The sequence below is a fragment of the Carettochelys insculpta genome, chromosome 2 (assembly GCF_033958435.1).
Source record: "Carettochelys insculpta isolate YL-2023 chromosome 2, ASM3395843v1, whole genome shotgun sequence".
In the NCBI taxonomy this organism is placed as follows: domain Eukaryota; kingdom Metazoa; phylum Chordata; order Testudines; family Carettochelyidae; genus Carettochelys; species Carettochelys insculpta.
Genome location: NC_134138.1, coordinates 50,867,178 through 50,880,432, shown reverse-complemented (window position 1 = coordinate 50,880,432; position 13,255 = coordinate 50,867,178). Strand labels below are relative to the sequence as shown.

At 40.7% G+C, this 13,255-nt stretch overlaps 1 protein-coding gene across 1 annotated transcript in view; it reads left to right on the top strand.

The window, feature by feature from the left end:
- Positions 1 to 1,886: 1,886 nt before the first annotated feature.
- The window catches only part of NECAB1 (N-terminal EF-hand calcium binding protein 1), a 74,767-nt gene continuing 63,398 nt past the window's right edge, over positions 1,887 to 13,255 (top strand). Inside the window, exons 1-2 of the mRNA XM_074986966.1 lie at positions 1,887 to 1,893; positions 7,775 to 7,872. Of these exons, the coding sequence (XP_074843067.1) occupies positions 7,855 to 7,872 (18 nt within the window). The 5' untranslated portion in view covers positions 1,887 to 1,893; positions 7,775 to 7,854. The remainder of the gene's footprint in view (positions 1,894 to 7,774; positions 7,873 to 13,255) is intronic.

The window sequence follows — 13,255 nt, the reverse complement described above, 5'->3', positions numbered from 1 at the left end:
CATCTCTGATGAGGACTTCCCGCACCTTAGACTTAGCTTTCAGCCTTGCAAGGTTAAACAGTTTCCCATTAGATCTTGTGTGCAGGAAGATGCCCTCTGTTGAAGATCGAAAGGCATGCTTCAGGAGGAGTGCGAAGAAGATCCCGAACCATGTCGGATATCGGTAGCATATTCACAGTCATGTAAGTAGAGAAAAACCTAGGCGTGGAGTGCAAGGCAAGGATGAATGTAAATAAGGGAATTTAACATTTTTTAAATAATGTTCTTTTCAATGATCAATTATAAAAAAGGTTGATTCATTTGGAAAATAGAGATGGTTAATTCAGTCACTAATACCCAGCATATTATGGCTTGTTCAGCGTTTGTACAGTGCAGAGACACTACGAGGTCCTGATCTCAGTTCTGGTTCGTAGCTGCTACAGAATACAAATAAATAATAATTATCATGAACAGCAACTGTAAAGGCAGAAAATCTGAACTTCTGGGAATTAAAATGAACATAGCATTTCAACACTAGTGAAAAGAATCCTTCCACTGGATGGGATGAAAAGGAGTCTTACTCCGTGATCAGCTTCAGGAAAGAAAATGGCTGTGTGTTCCTCTGTACTGTTGCTTTAATTTTTGTGAATTCCCGAGTCTGTAAAGCATACATTTCCCCTGAAAAATGGTGTTTCTGAAGATAGTTCTGATCTTCATATTTGTTCTTGGAGGGCATTCATTTTTTTAATCTTTATTTAAGAAATTACCAAGTAGAGGCGCAGTAACACCAAGTATGGTTACCAAATTAAATTTCATTCAGTGTACAAGATGGGTAAGCAACAAAAGTAAAAAGTAACTGATGTTAGTACAACAGATAAGAAGAATGTGTACCAGGACAAGAATCGTTCTAACAAACTGTTCATCAAAGCTGCTAAACTTACAGTCTCCTCACCAGTCTACAGGTCAGGTTAGGCTTCTCTTCTGGTGCTTGGGGTTGTATCTACATACCAGCAAACACGACCCCCAGCAGCAGTCTCATAGTCACCAGCCCTAGTCTTGCCAACACTGCTATTTTTTGTCCACAGCCTGAGTGAATGTCACTTGATTTGAGTCCTGACATTTTCTGCCATGAGTCTTTTTATTGCATCGACATCCTTAGAAAGCAACCATCACTCACTGCAGCTTACCTGGCTTCTCTCCCCCGCTCTACTATACTCAGAACATCAGCTCTGCTTCCTGGTCCTGTTTATATGCCTAACCTCTCAGGATGAGGGAGGGTGTCCTCAATTATCTACAGGGTATAGACAACAGCCTCTTCCGAAAGAGGTACTACACTTTCCCTGTACACTTTCACAGGCCATAATGCATACATACTCCACAAAAGAGTTATGTGGCTTGTGTGTAAAACACTTTGTGATTCACAGAAGTTCCATGTCTCCGTCAGGCCCAGACACTATTGTAAGTACCACAGTGTGCTTCAGATATTAAAGCGCCAGTCACAATTATACTGAGATGCAGCTAGTACAAAATGTAGCAAAAAGGAACATAGGAATTGCCTTATTGGGTCAGTCCAGTATTCCATCTCTGTTGGCAGCCCATACCAGATGTCTCAGAAGAAGATGTAAGAATCTAGCAGAAAACACATGTTGATTGATCTGTCCCTTATTAAGGTCTTACTCTAGTCTCTAATAATTAGAGATTGGCATGACTTCTGAAACATGGAGATTTTTAGCCTTTCAAAATTATTTCATATATATGTTAATTGCTATAGCTCTGGATATCTGTGTAATGCATATAATGTCCAGTAACACTTTGAATCTTACAACTTACTAATAAAATGGAAAAAAAAACAGTGATTAATCAGATTTGTATTTTCTTATATTTTCAGCAACCTTGACACGGAAGAACTCTGTGGTAAGTTCCCTTTTCAAAGGCAACCACACAATAAGACTGCAACAGGAGTGTTATTGCAAATGAACACATGGACTGACGTCATTTTTTGTCTTTGCTAACTTTGAACAAGTATATAAATTACCTGGTCTGAACAACTGGGACAAATTGAGATGGCTCAATGAACTTTTAAGTCTAAATTGGAATCTGCCACAGAATTGTGTAAAAATATTTCATGAATATTTGTCTTCTTATTTTATCATTCAAAAGTGCTTATCACTGCTCTACTTTATTGCCAGATAACTGTTATTCCAATTATTCCATTACTTCCATAAGTATAAATGCTTAGGCAATGTCAGCATTCCAATGGCTTTGTGACTCTTCTCCAACTTGGCAAATTCTGCCAATTTTAATTAAGTCAAATTCCCATTGGTTGCAGAATTTGCCCTACAAAACCTGTCCTATCACATGTTCTTCCCTGAAAACCATTTCCTTTTGTTCCTGAGACAGTTTAACGATATCTGAGTTAATCATGCTGCTTGCAGTGCAAGAAGACAGTTCAGAGAAGTTCTTCAAGTCCACCCACAAAATGTGAAAAACCAGTGTATATTTTTAGTGTGTATATTTAAAAAAATGTATATTTCATGGTGGTGGGAGGGTAAAGTCAGAGAATAATGGGTAGAGTAGTATTTGTGCGTTTATATTTTTCCAGGGCTGATAGCATGTGTTTTAGGAGGTCATTGTGAGATACCTACAATCATTTGAATGACAGCATGTTTGTCTAATGTGACACAGTGACAAAAGGTGGGAAGAATGAATGATCTCTTTATGGTAAAATACAATGAGTACATGGCTGGGAAAAAAAAACACAACACAAGGACCAGAGTACCAGGGCTTGGCTAAAATCAAAGTAGCTATGGTGATTTACCACTCATAGGAACTAGCCCAAATTGTCTATAACTGACCTCAAAAGGGTGAATAATGGTTTTGTGGCCTGTCTTTACTGCTTTGATTTATAGTTTACTATTGACTATCTGACTATTACATCTGCAAATTGTGTACTCAGTTGGGCCCCAATTCTGCAGTCAGGCCCATGCAAATAGAGTCCTGTGTAGTTCCACTGTCTGCACCTGCTAAATGAAGGCAAAATTTGGTCTATAAGGTTTAAAGGTATCCTATTCTACCTATCTATTTTGATTATACGTGGGCAACATGAGTTACTCTCATGACATCTGATCTTTCCAGTATCCTCAGAAATCATTTATAAAATGCTTCTGAACATCCCTGATTTGGTCCTCATAATTCTAGAACTGAATTCATCTGAGCCCTTTGTGCAGACACTCTGAAGCGACCACATGCTCGCTTCAGATACTTTCACAGCTTTGCCATATTTCACTTCCCTCTCATTTCCCAAATAAAATGCATCTTCAGCTCCAGCATCTTAAGTCACAGTACATTTCATTTATTTGTTGTGAATAATGGGGAAAATATTTGAATTCGGGCTCTAAGCAATATTAGCATCTGTCACCAAATTCTCCTCAGCCTTAGTGACTCCACTTCTGGTTTCCTTCTCAGCTAACAAAAAAGCATCACAGGACCTGTCTATACTGCAAGCAGAGATGTGATTGCAGCCTGCATACACATACCAGCTCTATTTTTCATCTAGCTAACTTGAGTTCTGATAGTAGCAGAGTTGAGGCAGCAACATCTGTACAAACCCAACTGGGACCTTGGATACTTACCTGAGCATGGACTTCAGTGCAGACTTGCCTCTGACTGCATTGGAAACATAACCACACTGTTGCTACTCATTATTCCATACACTTCATGAAGCTCCTGTCTAAACTTGCTTGGCACTTTTATCTTTTTTCCAGTTCTTATTCTAGATTCTTAATCATCTGCCTAAATATTCAACCAAGATGGTAGATACTTAGGCTTATGTTCAAGTATTCGAGTATTTTCTAGTCCCAAACTTCATGGGAGCATCATTATTGGGATTTAAAAAAAACTTTCTCCTGTCACACACACCCATGAGACAATGTAAGTTGTAAATGCACTGACTTCAATGGAGTTACTTCAGCATGAGTGAGGTCAGAATCAAGTTCTTCATATCTTCTATTTTACAATATTTTCTATGTGTAACAGCATTCTTGGGAGCCAAGTATTCTGGCTGATATACCAAGATATTGTTATTAAAGTGGATTGCAATAATCAAATATCATATAGCTGAGTATCACCACAAAGAATTGTAAAAGAAAGACTATCTGAACAAGGGTGAAAAATCTTAGCACCTCATTGTCAATTGAGGTCTACTATTGTATACAAACGGGTCAGAAAGTCTTTCCCTCTTTATTTATCCCATTAACTACCCAGTCTATATTTTTTCTCTAAATGACCCCACAGCCTGAATCCATACTGACCATATACTGGACCATTCCTTCCCACCATCCCTAGATTGTTATTTAATATATAATGGATAATACATCTTTATTTACAGATTTATGCTTGTGATATATTTCTCTTCTTTTAACCCAGGGGTTCTCAAATGGGGGTTATTATGTGGGGATTTGAGCTGTCAGCCTTCACCTTCAAGTCCCCCACTTTGCCTCCAGCATTTATAATAATGAGATATTTATATACTTTATATATGGGGCGGGTTGCTGTGTGCCAAGGGTCAACAGTACAAACATTGGAGAACCACTGTTCTAACTGATTCTCTGTATTAGCCTAATCTTTTTATATTGTCTTTTCAGTTCTCCCCATAGCATGACTTTCTTTAAGCAGGGATCCCTAATACGCTGTATTGATTTCCTTTCATGAGCTTTTTAACCACCCCCACCCGTCCCCACACACACACATGCGGTTTTGAAAATCTATTGATATTTTGTCAGCTTTATTTTGTTTCATAACTCCAATAAGCCCCAGTGTAAACCTGCTACAGGTTTAAACTCCCAAAATCTGGCACTCTCTTGTCCGGCAACATCCATCATCTGGCAGGACCATGGATCTTGCAGGATCAGAGAGTGCCGGGGCTGAGAAGAGAAGGGGACAGCCAGACCAGCGGCAGGAGCCCAGGGCAAGGCAGCCACAGCTAGTCTGACTGCAAGGGGAGGGGTGGGGGGAGCTAGCAGCAGCCAGGGATCCTGAACCAGGAGCTGCAGCAGGGAGAATTGGCCTGAGTTGGTAAGCTGGCAGCTCATCGCTGGGGCCAAGTCGGACCTGGAAGCTGCAGCTGGGGAGGGATGGCTGGGGCTGGGAGCTGGGGATCCTGTACTGGGGGAGAGAGGGTTGAGAAGCCACAGGCAGGGAGCACAGGAGCAGGGGCTGAAACAAGCAGCAGGGCAGAATTGACCACCCCTGGTCCAGCAAAATCCCTGTCCAGGACCGCTCAGGTTCTGAGGGTGGTGGACCAGGGGAGTTGAACCTGTATTGATAAAATAAATTTCCATCACAAGTGCAAACTTCCCTTTTATCTTTCAACCTCTTTACACAGAACAAAATGGCAGAGCAGAAGGCATAACTCTTTCTACTGAAATTTCCCTCTTAACGAAAACAGCAGCTCCATCAGAATATGGATGTTATACAGACATATTGTTTTCTTGATTGTTCACTATTACCTTAAAAATGATCACAGCTCCCAAGAGCTTAACTGATCAAATCATTTAGGAATGCGTCTCTTTCCAAAAGATGCAGGTTCCTGAGATATTCGTGGTCTCATTCTGATCTCATCCTGGTGTCACTATAATGACTTTACCCCAGATAACAGTGTAAGTGTCACCAGATTATGTTTACATCCAGATGCCCAGCCATTCTGTATTTTTGTGAAAATGCACCTGCTGTCAGGCACTGCACAGAAGAGCTCGTTGATAAATGACAAAACTAATTTAGCAAAAAACTTATAAATTCTGAAGCTGGGCCCATTCCTCAAAATTTACACTTTTTTGTAAAAATATCTGTGACATTTTGTTTCTTCACAAGAAGACTTTATAAAAATGGGTCCTGACTATTCCCCTAAAAACACCATTTATTGTTTTTCTTCAAATTTTAAGTCACAAAATTTCTGATTATTTTTGATAGTTAAATACTAAATTTGCAGACATAATGTATGAAGATTGAAATAAAATGACACATATAGATATAGATAGCACAGTCGGAGGCAACTAGTGCCAGAATTCCAGGATTACCACCAGCCATGTGCCCCCTGCCCTGTCCCTTCCCACCCATGGCCCTCTCCCTCCCACCCCTGCTCCACGCCCGCCCACCTCTTCCTGCGAAAGCGCCGCTTCCAATGAGAGCAGAGGGAGTTCCCTCCCACTGGAGTGGTACGATCCAAGAGCAGCACAAGGTAGGAAGCTCGTGCTGCTCTAGGGGAGAGACACAACTGCCCCTGCACCCACCGGAAGCAGCACAGCACTGATGGTGAGTATGGGGAGTCTGGCTGGGGGGTGCATGTGACTCCCTGCATACCCCTACTCACCACCTCTGAACACATTCACCTACAGTTTTCAAAGCATGGTTTAAAATGTGGGCTCTTAAATTTTCAAACTGGAAATGAAAAACCAAGTGGAATTATCTTGGGGTTCGTTAAACAACCCAGTGAATGACAAAAGAATACATTTGCTAAAACAAACTGGACCACTCGTGGAATGAGTTACTGCACATAGCCATGTAGTGCCCCCATCCCAAGGTGTGCCTGGAGGGCACATCTCCAAATTCCTGTGTTCCTAACACTGTCCCTTATAAATGAGTGCCGCTAAATCAGAAGCTTTTACAAACATATGTCTGCTCCTGGTGTGGGCAAAATATGGACCATGGGCTGGATCTGGCCCATCCAGTATTTCTATCCAGCCTGCTCAGCTGATTAGCAGAGTATGCCGGCAGCCTGTGTTCAGCTGCTCTTCCCCCCAGCTTGCACCGTCTTGCAACAGAGCTGCTCCCAGGACCTTCCGACTACTTCTGCAGGGCAGGGAGTGGGAGGGATAGTGAAAAAGGAGAGTGCAGAAGTCAGGCATCCATCTGCCTCTGTACTCTATCTCTGCAGAGCTGGGATAGGAGAGAGGGACACACACAACAGAGCTGCTTCAGTCTGAAGTATGTACACACACTCTGTCACACACCCACACATAAAGTCTGTGCCATACAGTCTCTGTGCCACACACACACACAGATCTTTTGAAAGAAGCACTTCTGGAAGATCTCCTCCAAAAGAACTTCCTTTGAAAGAGTGCATCCATGTTTTCTTTTGAAAGGGCGCGCTCTCCCTGAAACGGGAAAGGAAGAGCGGTTTCGAAAGGAGCGCGGCATTCTTTCAGTTACTTTCAAAAGAACACTTTGTATGTGTAGTCGCTCCACTGGATCTTTTGAAAGAGCCCTCTTCTTTTGAAAAATCTTTTGAAAAAACTTGCTAGTGTAGATGCAGCCAATCTCTCTCTCTAGCCCTCAAATCCACCCCATTTTCTCCTTCTAGTGGCCTGGACCCAGCTCTTCATGACTTACCAAAATTCATAGAGTGGCGCCCCTGCAAAAATTTTTGCCAACCCTGGTCTACACTAAGGTGTAGAGATATTAATTCAGCTGTCCAAATTCACACTGGAAGTAATGGAAGAAGCCGCAGTTGACCTCATTTCATTATCCTATTCCCTATCTACTATGCAATCCCCAGTTCCCTCAAATGAACACACAGTGCAGCTAAAAGAAAAATGTAATATCAGTTGCTTTCCTTGATAAAATAGATCTTCATGGAACAGCTCTTCAGTTTCATCCCACACAGAAAACTGTTTGGGGCAGTACATATATCCATTATATTCAGAAAACAGTCAGTTGCTTGTTTCATTTACTTCACTAGCTGTGCCTGATACCTAAAATCCTAAATGAAAGGTCATTGGACTTATTATTTTTCTTCTAGAATATTTTTCGCAGCACCTGGGGGAGTATGAAAATGTGCTGTCTGCCTTAGAAGACCTAAATGTTTCTATACTTAAGGCAATGGACAAAACAAAGAAAGTAAGTGGAAATTAGGTTCATTTTCTACACAATATTTTGAGTCTTTTTTCTATTGTGATTTGATGTTGTACTGGGTTTTCATTTCATTATTCAAAAAGTAGTATTTGACAACTCTTGTTTAATTATGTCCACAATTTTCTTGTTTTATTACTAGAGGAGAAGCAGGCTTCTTAAAATGATCAAAATACCAAGCCATTCAAGTCTTGGCACAAGGAACGTGTAGTTTCAATCCATGCAAAACTACCCTTTTGAATGACAGCCAACACAGCCTTCAACTTGAGTTCAGATGCCATTCAGAATCTAGATGTCATAAAGGTGCTGTGTACCAGTACAAATAGTAAAGCTGTATGAAGCTAATGATCTGAGCATAGAATGAGAGAAGTGTTGACAATACAACTTTCAAGAATTAATTTTTAGGATTTCAGGAGTAGTATTTATACTATGGCCAGTTGCAGATTCTTAGATTTTAAGGCAGAATAGGTCATAATGATAATCCCATTTGACCTCCTATGTAACACAGGCCAGAGACTTTCTCCTAGTAATTCCTGCAACAAGCCATTACAGAATCATATAGACAAGATAAATATGGGGTTTCTTATCAGTACCATAAGAACAGAAGAAACCCATTTTTTGCATTGAAGCTTTTCCAAGAGCACAGCATGCATATATTTTAATTAAGCTACTGACATGTACAATAGCCAGAAACCTTATATCTTACTATGCAGGGGTTGGTTCGCCATCAGCACCTCCTCATGACTGGGCATGGCATGGCATCTCCTCCTGTTCACTAGGATCTGCTGCTATAGTGCCTTGCCTCTTCCTGGGACTGGGCCCTCTGGCCAGGTCATTTCAAAGTGTCTCCGTTTCTAAGGGCATCCATAAAAGAAAGCAAAGAAAGTTAACATAAATAAACTGATTTAGTAGGAGAGAGAAAGGAAAGCTTCCATCTCAGGGTACCTCAGGATCTGGCTCTCCCTTTCCTCATGGAAAGGCCATCAGGCAGTGGTGGTTGGGGAAGTTCCAGCTTTTCCTCAGGGGTTGAAGGACTGGTCTCTTCCATGATTTGCCAGTGAGTGAGGGGATCTGCTCCTTCTACATAGACTTGTGTGTGTGGCAGCATTGTGGGGGAGGTGGCTAGCTAAACCCATTCCACTCCAGTCTCTGCTCTCTCCACTCCCCATGTTCAGCAGTGGGGATGAGAATTTGGGCTCCAGCTGTACGGAAGGGCTACATGCAGAGCCTCACCCTCAGCTGGACACTCTGTTACAGATGTGGCCGCCCCTGTGTTCTCTCTGCTGTATAACTGTCATCTACACTTGCTTATCCCAGTGGTCATTCCGTAGCAAAAACGTCCCTGCTAGCAGACCCCTTCCTCTCTGTGGTATGGAAAACAATCAGATTCCAGACACATCCCATTGTCCTAGCACAACCACGCCCTTACCTTGTTTTAAGTTATAGGACAAAGCTGCATACCAAATTTGGTAGTCCTAGCTCTTACCATTTAGGAGGAGTTCTTGAACAAATGTATTCACAGACAGGCAAAGCTTCTAAACTAAATAGTAAACATCACCTGAAAGTGAGAATATGCATTCACATGGCGCTATTTTAGCTGGCTTTGCAAGGTATTTATACTCCAGAGACACTACACATTCATGTGCCTCTTTATGCTTCAACTGCCATTCCAGAGAATGTTCTTCCATGGGAATGACTGGTTCTGCTCGATAATGATCCAAAACAGTGCAGACCCATGCACATTCATTTTCATTATCTGAGTCAGATGCCACCAAAATGAATACTAATCGTGTTAAATAAGGCTAATAATATAGAGACGTACAAATATTTCAGTCAGTCATTTAAAAAAAAACCAAAAAACACTGAAAACAGAACAACTGGGTGCTCATGCTGACAGACACAATAAAGGCGGCATAGAGAGAGAACCAGAGTATTAAGTATTTTAAAGATCAGTCTTTAAAGTTTCTGTATATTTTATGATGGCGATAAATCTGTTCACACTGGTGGACCTGGCAATACTAGGCACTACTGGGGTCTGAAGGCTCAACCATGGGAGTTGTCAAAGTGCCCTCAACTCCCTTGATCTTCTCACTAAGTTGAGGAAGCTCAAGCACTTTGTAGTCAGGCCCTTAAATGACAGACTGGTTCCTAGACTGACTAGATTGGAGAGGTAACATCTTTTACTGGACCAGCTTCCTTTGAGGAAGGAGACAAGCTTTCGAACCAGACAGAACTGTTCTTCAAGTCTGTTCCTAGGAAACAGGGTCTTTCCAACAGGCAGCTCATTCAGTCATGGCTTCCACTATTTATTGGGAGAAATAAAAAGTTTGTGCCTTCCTGCATTTTATCCATCCAAATTAAAGCCAGATAAACAACCAGTGCTGGACCAAAAATCAGACAGCCCCTGTCCATCCTTACTTTATGGTTATTTTATATGACAACAGTTGCAGGATTAGACCCCGAGATAAATTGTTCATCCTCAGTTTCCAAGGTAACCAAGCAGAAGAAAAAAAAGAAAACAAAAAACTGTCTTCCGTGGGAACACAAATACATTGGCTAGGCATGTCTGAAATTTTAAAACACAGATTGTGAATAAGCTTTCGGTTCCTTCCATATTCAAAATATAAATTGAGCAATAGCGAGGCTGCATTAAGCTAAAATTTGGAGTACAATTTAATTTCTTGTTTACTGTTCTTGCATTTTTTCTAAGTCTGAAACTGGTGATATCAGAATAAGCAATACTGCTTGATTCATCTTTGTAATGCAAATATTCATGATTTTAGTGTGCACCCAGGCATCACCATTAATCTAGTTTGATTTTTTTATTTTTTTTTTACATTCAATTTATTTTCTGAAATTTAATGACTCTTTTGACAGGCATCTGCATTAACTAAGTCTATGTGGTTTTGTTCCAAAAGCTTCTCAGTATGTGAAATCCTTCAGAACTCAGTAGAAGAGAATTCCTATGAGCTTTGGGCCAATATTAACAAAAACTGTCTATTCAACCAAGAATATTTTCAATTGTGCATATTCTTCCTGCACCTGTGGACATGAGCCAGGGCCACATTCTGACCCCTATAATGTAATATCAGTAGAGTTTAATGTATTTCTTTAACTTTATATAGAAAGCCCTTAGAATTCAAAATATAACTTGAAAGCCTCACAGAAGCTGGCCCAAAATGAACATAACTATATCAGAGAAAGCAAGCACGAGAATTATAAGGGCAAAATACTGTCAAAAAGCAGTTAAGAGGTTTAAAATAATACAAGATGAGAAGAAATCGCCTAAGAGATTATGAATAAGAATATGCTCAAATAGACCATGACTAACATGTCAGTGAAGGACTAAGATGTCCTGTAAGAGATGACAAGTGTCAATCACGCACAAGAACACTGCTAAAAATTTTCTTAGCTTCTGTGTTGATAAAAAATGAGAGCTGGAAAGGAAGGGTGTGGAATTTACATGGGAAAAATGCAGAAATATTGGAGGCAGGATCACATGCAAGTCAGGATTAAACATATTCAGGTAGCTAAAGTCTAACAAAGGACAAAAACCAGAAAGGCTCTAGCTGATAACTTCAGAAGGAATGCAAAAGGAGGTTTTTTAAAAGCAAATAACTTTAAAGTGGTTTTAGAAATAGGAAACAGGAAAGTTATTAGTGAGCTAAAATGGCTGCTACGCCATCAATTTGATGTTTCTTGTGTGAATTTAAATTAGTTGTTTCTTTAGTTCGATCATTTGATTAAACATGCAAATTTATGAAAATATATGAGCTTTACACAGACTGCTATTTGAATGGAAAAAAACACCCTGTGAAAGAAGGAGCTTAATATTAATTAGGTGGACTGAAAAGGTAGCAATCGTTGCTGTCAGGGACAAAGCTCTTGCCTGTTCCCTCAGACTTGTATTTATTTTAAATTAAAACTGTGGGCCATTTAAGAAAGCAGTTGCTGTGTCTCACTACATTCTGACTCAAAGGCCAAAATGCATTTAAAATCTGAACAAGAGTCAGCACTTCTGACATACTGTCCTTGTGGGCAGGATGTCATGGACACATGTAACGGTAAAAGGACAAAATCAGTTACAAAAGTATTTTTTAGTTCTTAAGACCGTTGGACTGGGGCTCAGGAGACCAGGGCTCTCGTCCAGTCTCTTCTGCTGAATGATCTTGGGTAAATCACCTCCCGTCTCTGTGACTGCATTTCCCCATCTGTAAAATGAGGATGATGATATTGCCCTTCTTTGTAAAGTGCATTGAGATCTGTGGTCAAGAAGTGCTATGTCAGAGCTGGGAATTATTAACAAAAACATTGACGTATTAGCCAACAAAGCTATGCAAATAGTCTGTATCTTGATTCTGATCAAAAGCCCATTGAAATCCAGGAATGATTTTCCACTGATGTCAATGGTCTTTGAATTACAAGTGTGAGGCTCAGATCTGTCATTCTTACTGAAACTGAGTAGTACACTGTGCAGGCCAATTGAAGTAAATGGGACTATTCATGATGCAAGATACGCTGTAGTGTGTGTGAAGGAAGAGACTTATTGTCAGCTTTCTTTGCTGAAATAACAAGCTTCTGCAAAACAAAGCAGCAGAAATGTAGCACTTTAAAGACTAACAAGATGGTTTATTCAGTGATGAGCTTTCATGGGACAGATCCACTTCATCAGATCAAGCTCATTTCCAATACAGACTGACATTTACTAAAGTACAGAGGACCCCCCCCCCCAAAAAAAAAGCAATAAAAACTGACAAATCAAATACATAGAACTGAAGGAGGGGGATGGGGAGTGGAAGGGATGATAATTGTCCTGCCTGAGATAATTATGAACATCAAAGGATGGGAAGCAGTCCTTGGAATGCGTGAGGTAATTGATGTCTCTGTTCATACTGGGCGTGTCTACATGGGTACAAATCTTCAAAATGGCCAAGCTAATAGCCATTTTGAGGATTACTAATGAGGCACTGAATTGAATATTCAGCACCTCATTAGCATTAGGACACTTATGGCCGAAGCGCCGCTTTCGAACGCGCGCGGCTCGGTGTGGCTACATGGGGGTCCTTTTCAAAAGGACCCCACACATTTTGAAATCCCCTTATTCCGTTCAGCTGAGCGGAATAAGGGGATTTCAAAACGTGCAGGGTCCTTTTGAAAAGGACCCCCGTGTAGTTGCGCCGAGCCGCACACGTTCAAAAGCGGTGCTTTTGAAGTGCTGTGGCTGGAAGCGTCCTAATGCTAATGAGGCACTGAATAGTCAATTAGTAATCTTTGAAATGGCTATCAGTATGGCCATTGTAAAGATTTGTGCCCGTGTAGACACACCCACCATGTGTTAATATGTCAAATTTGAATATGAATTCCAACTCAC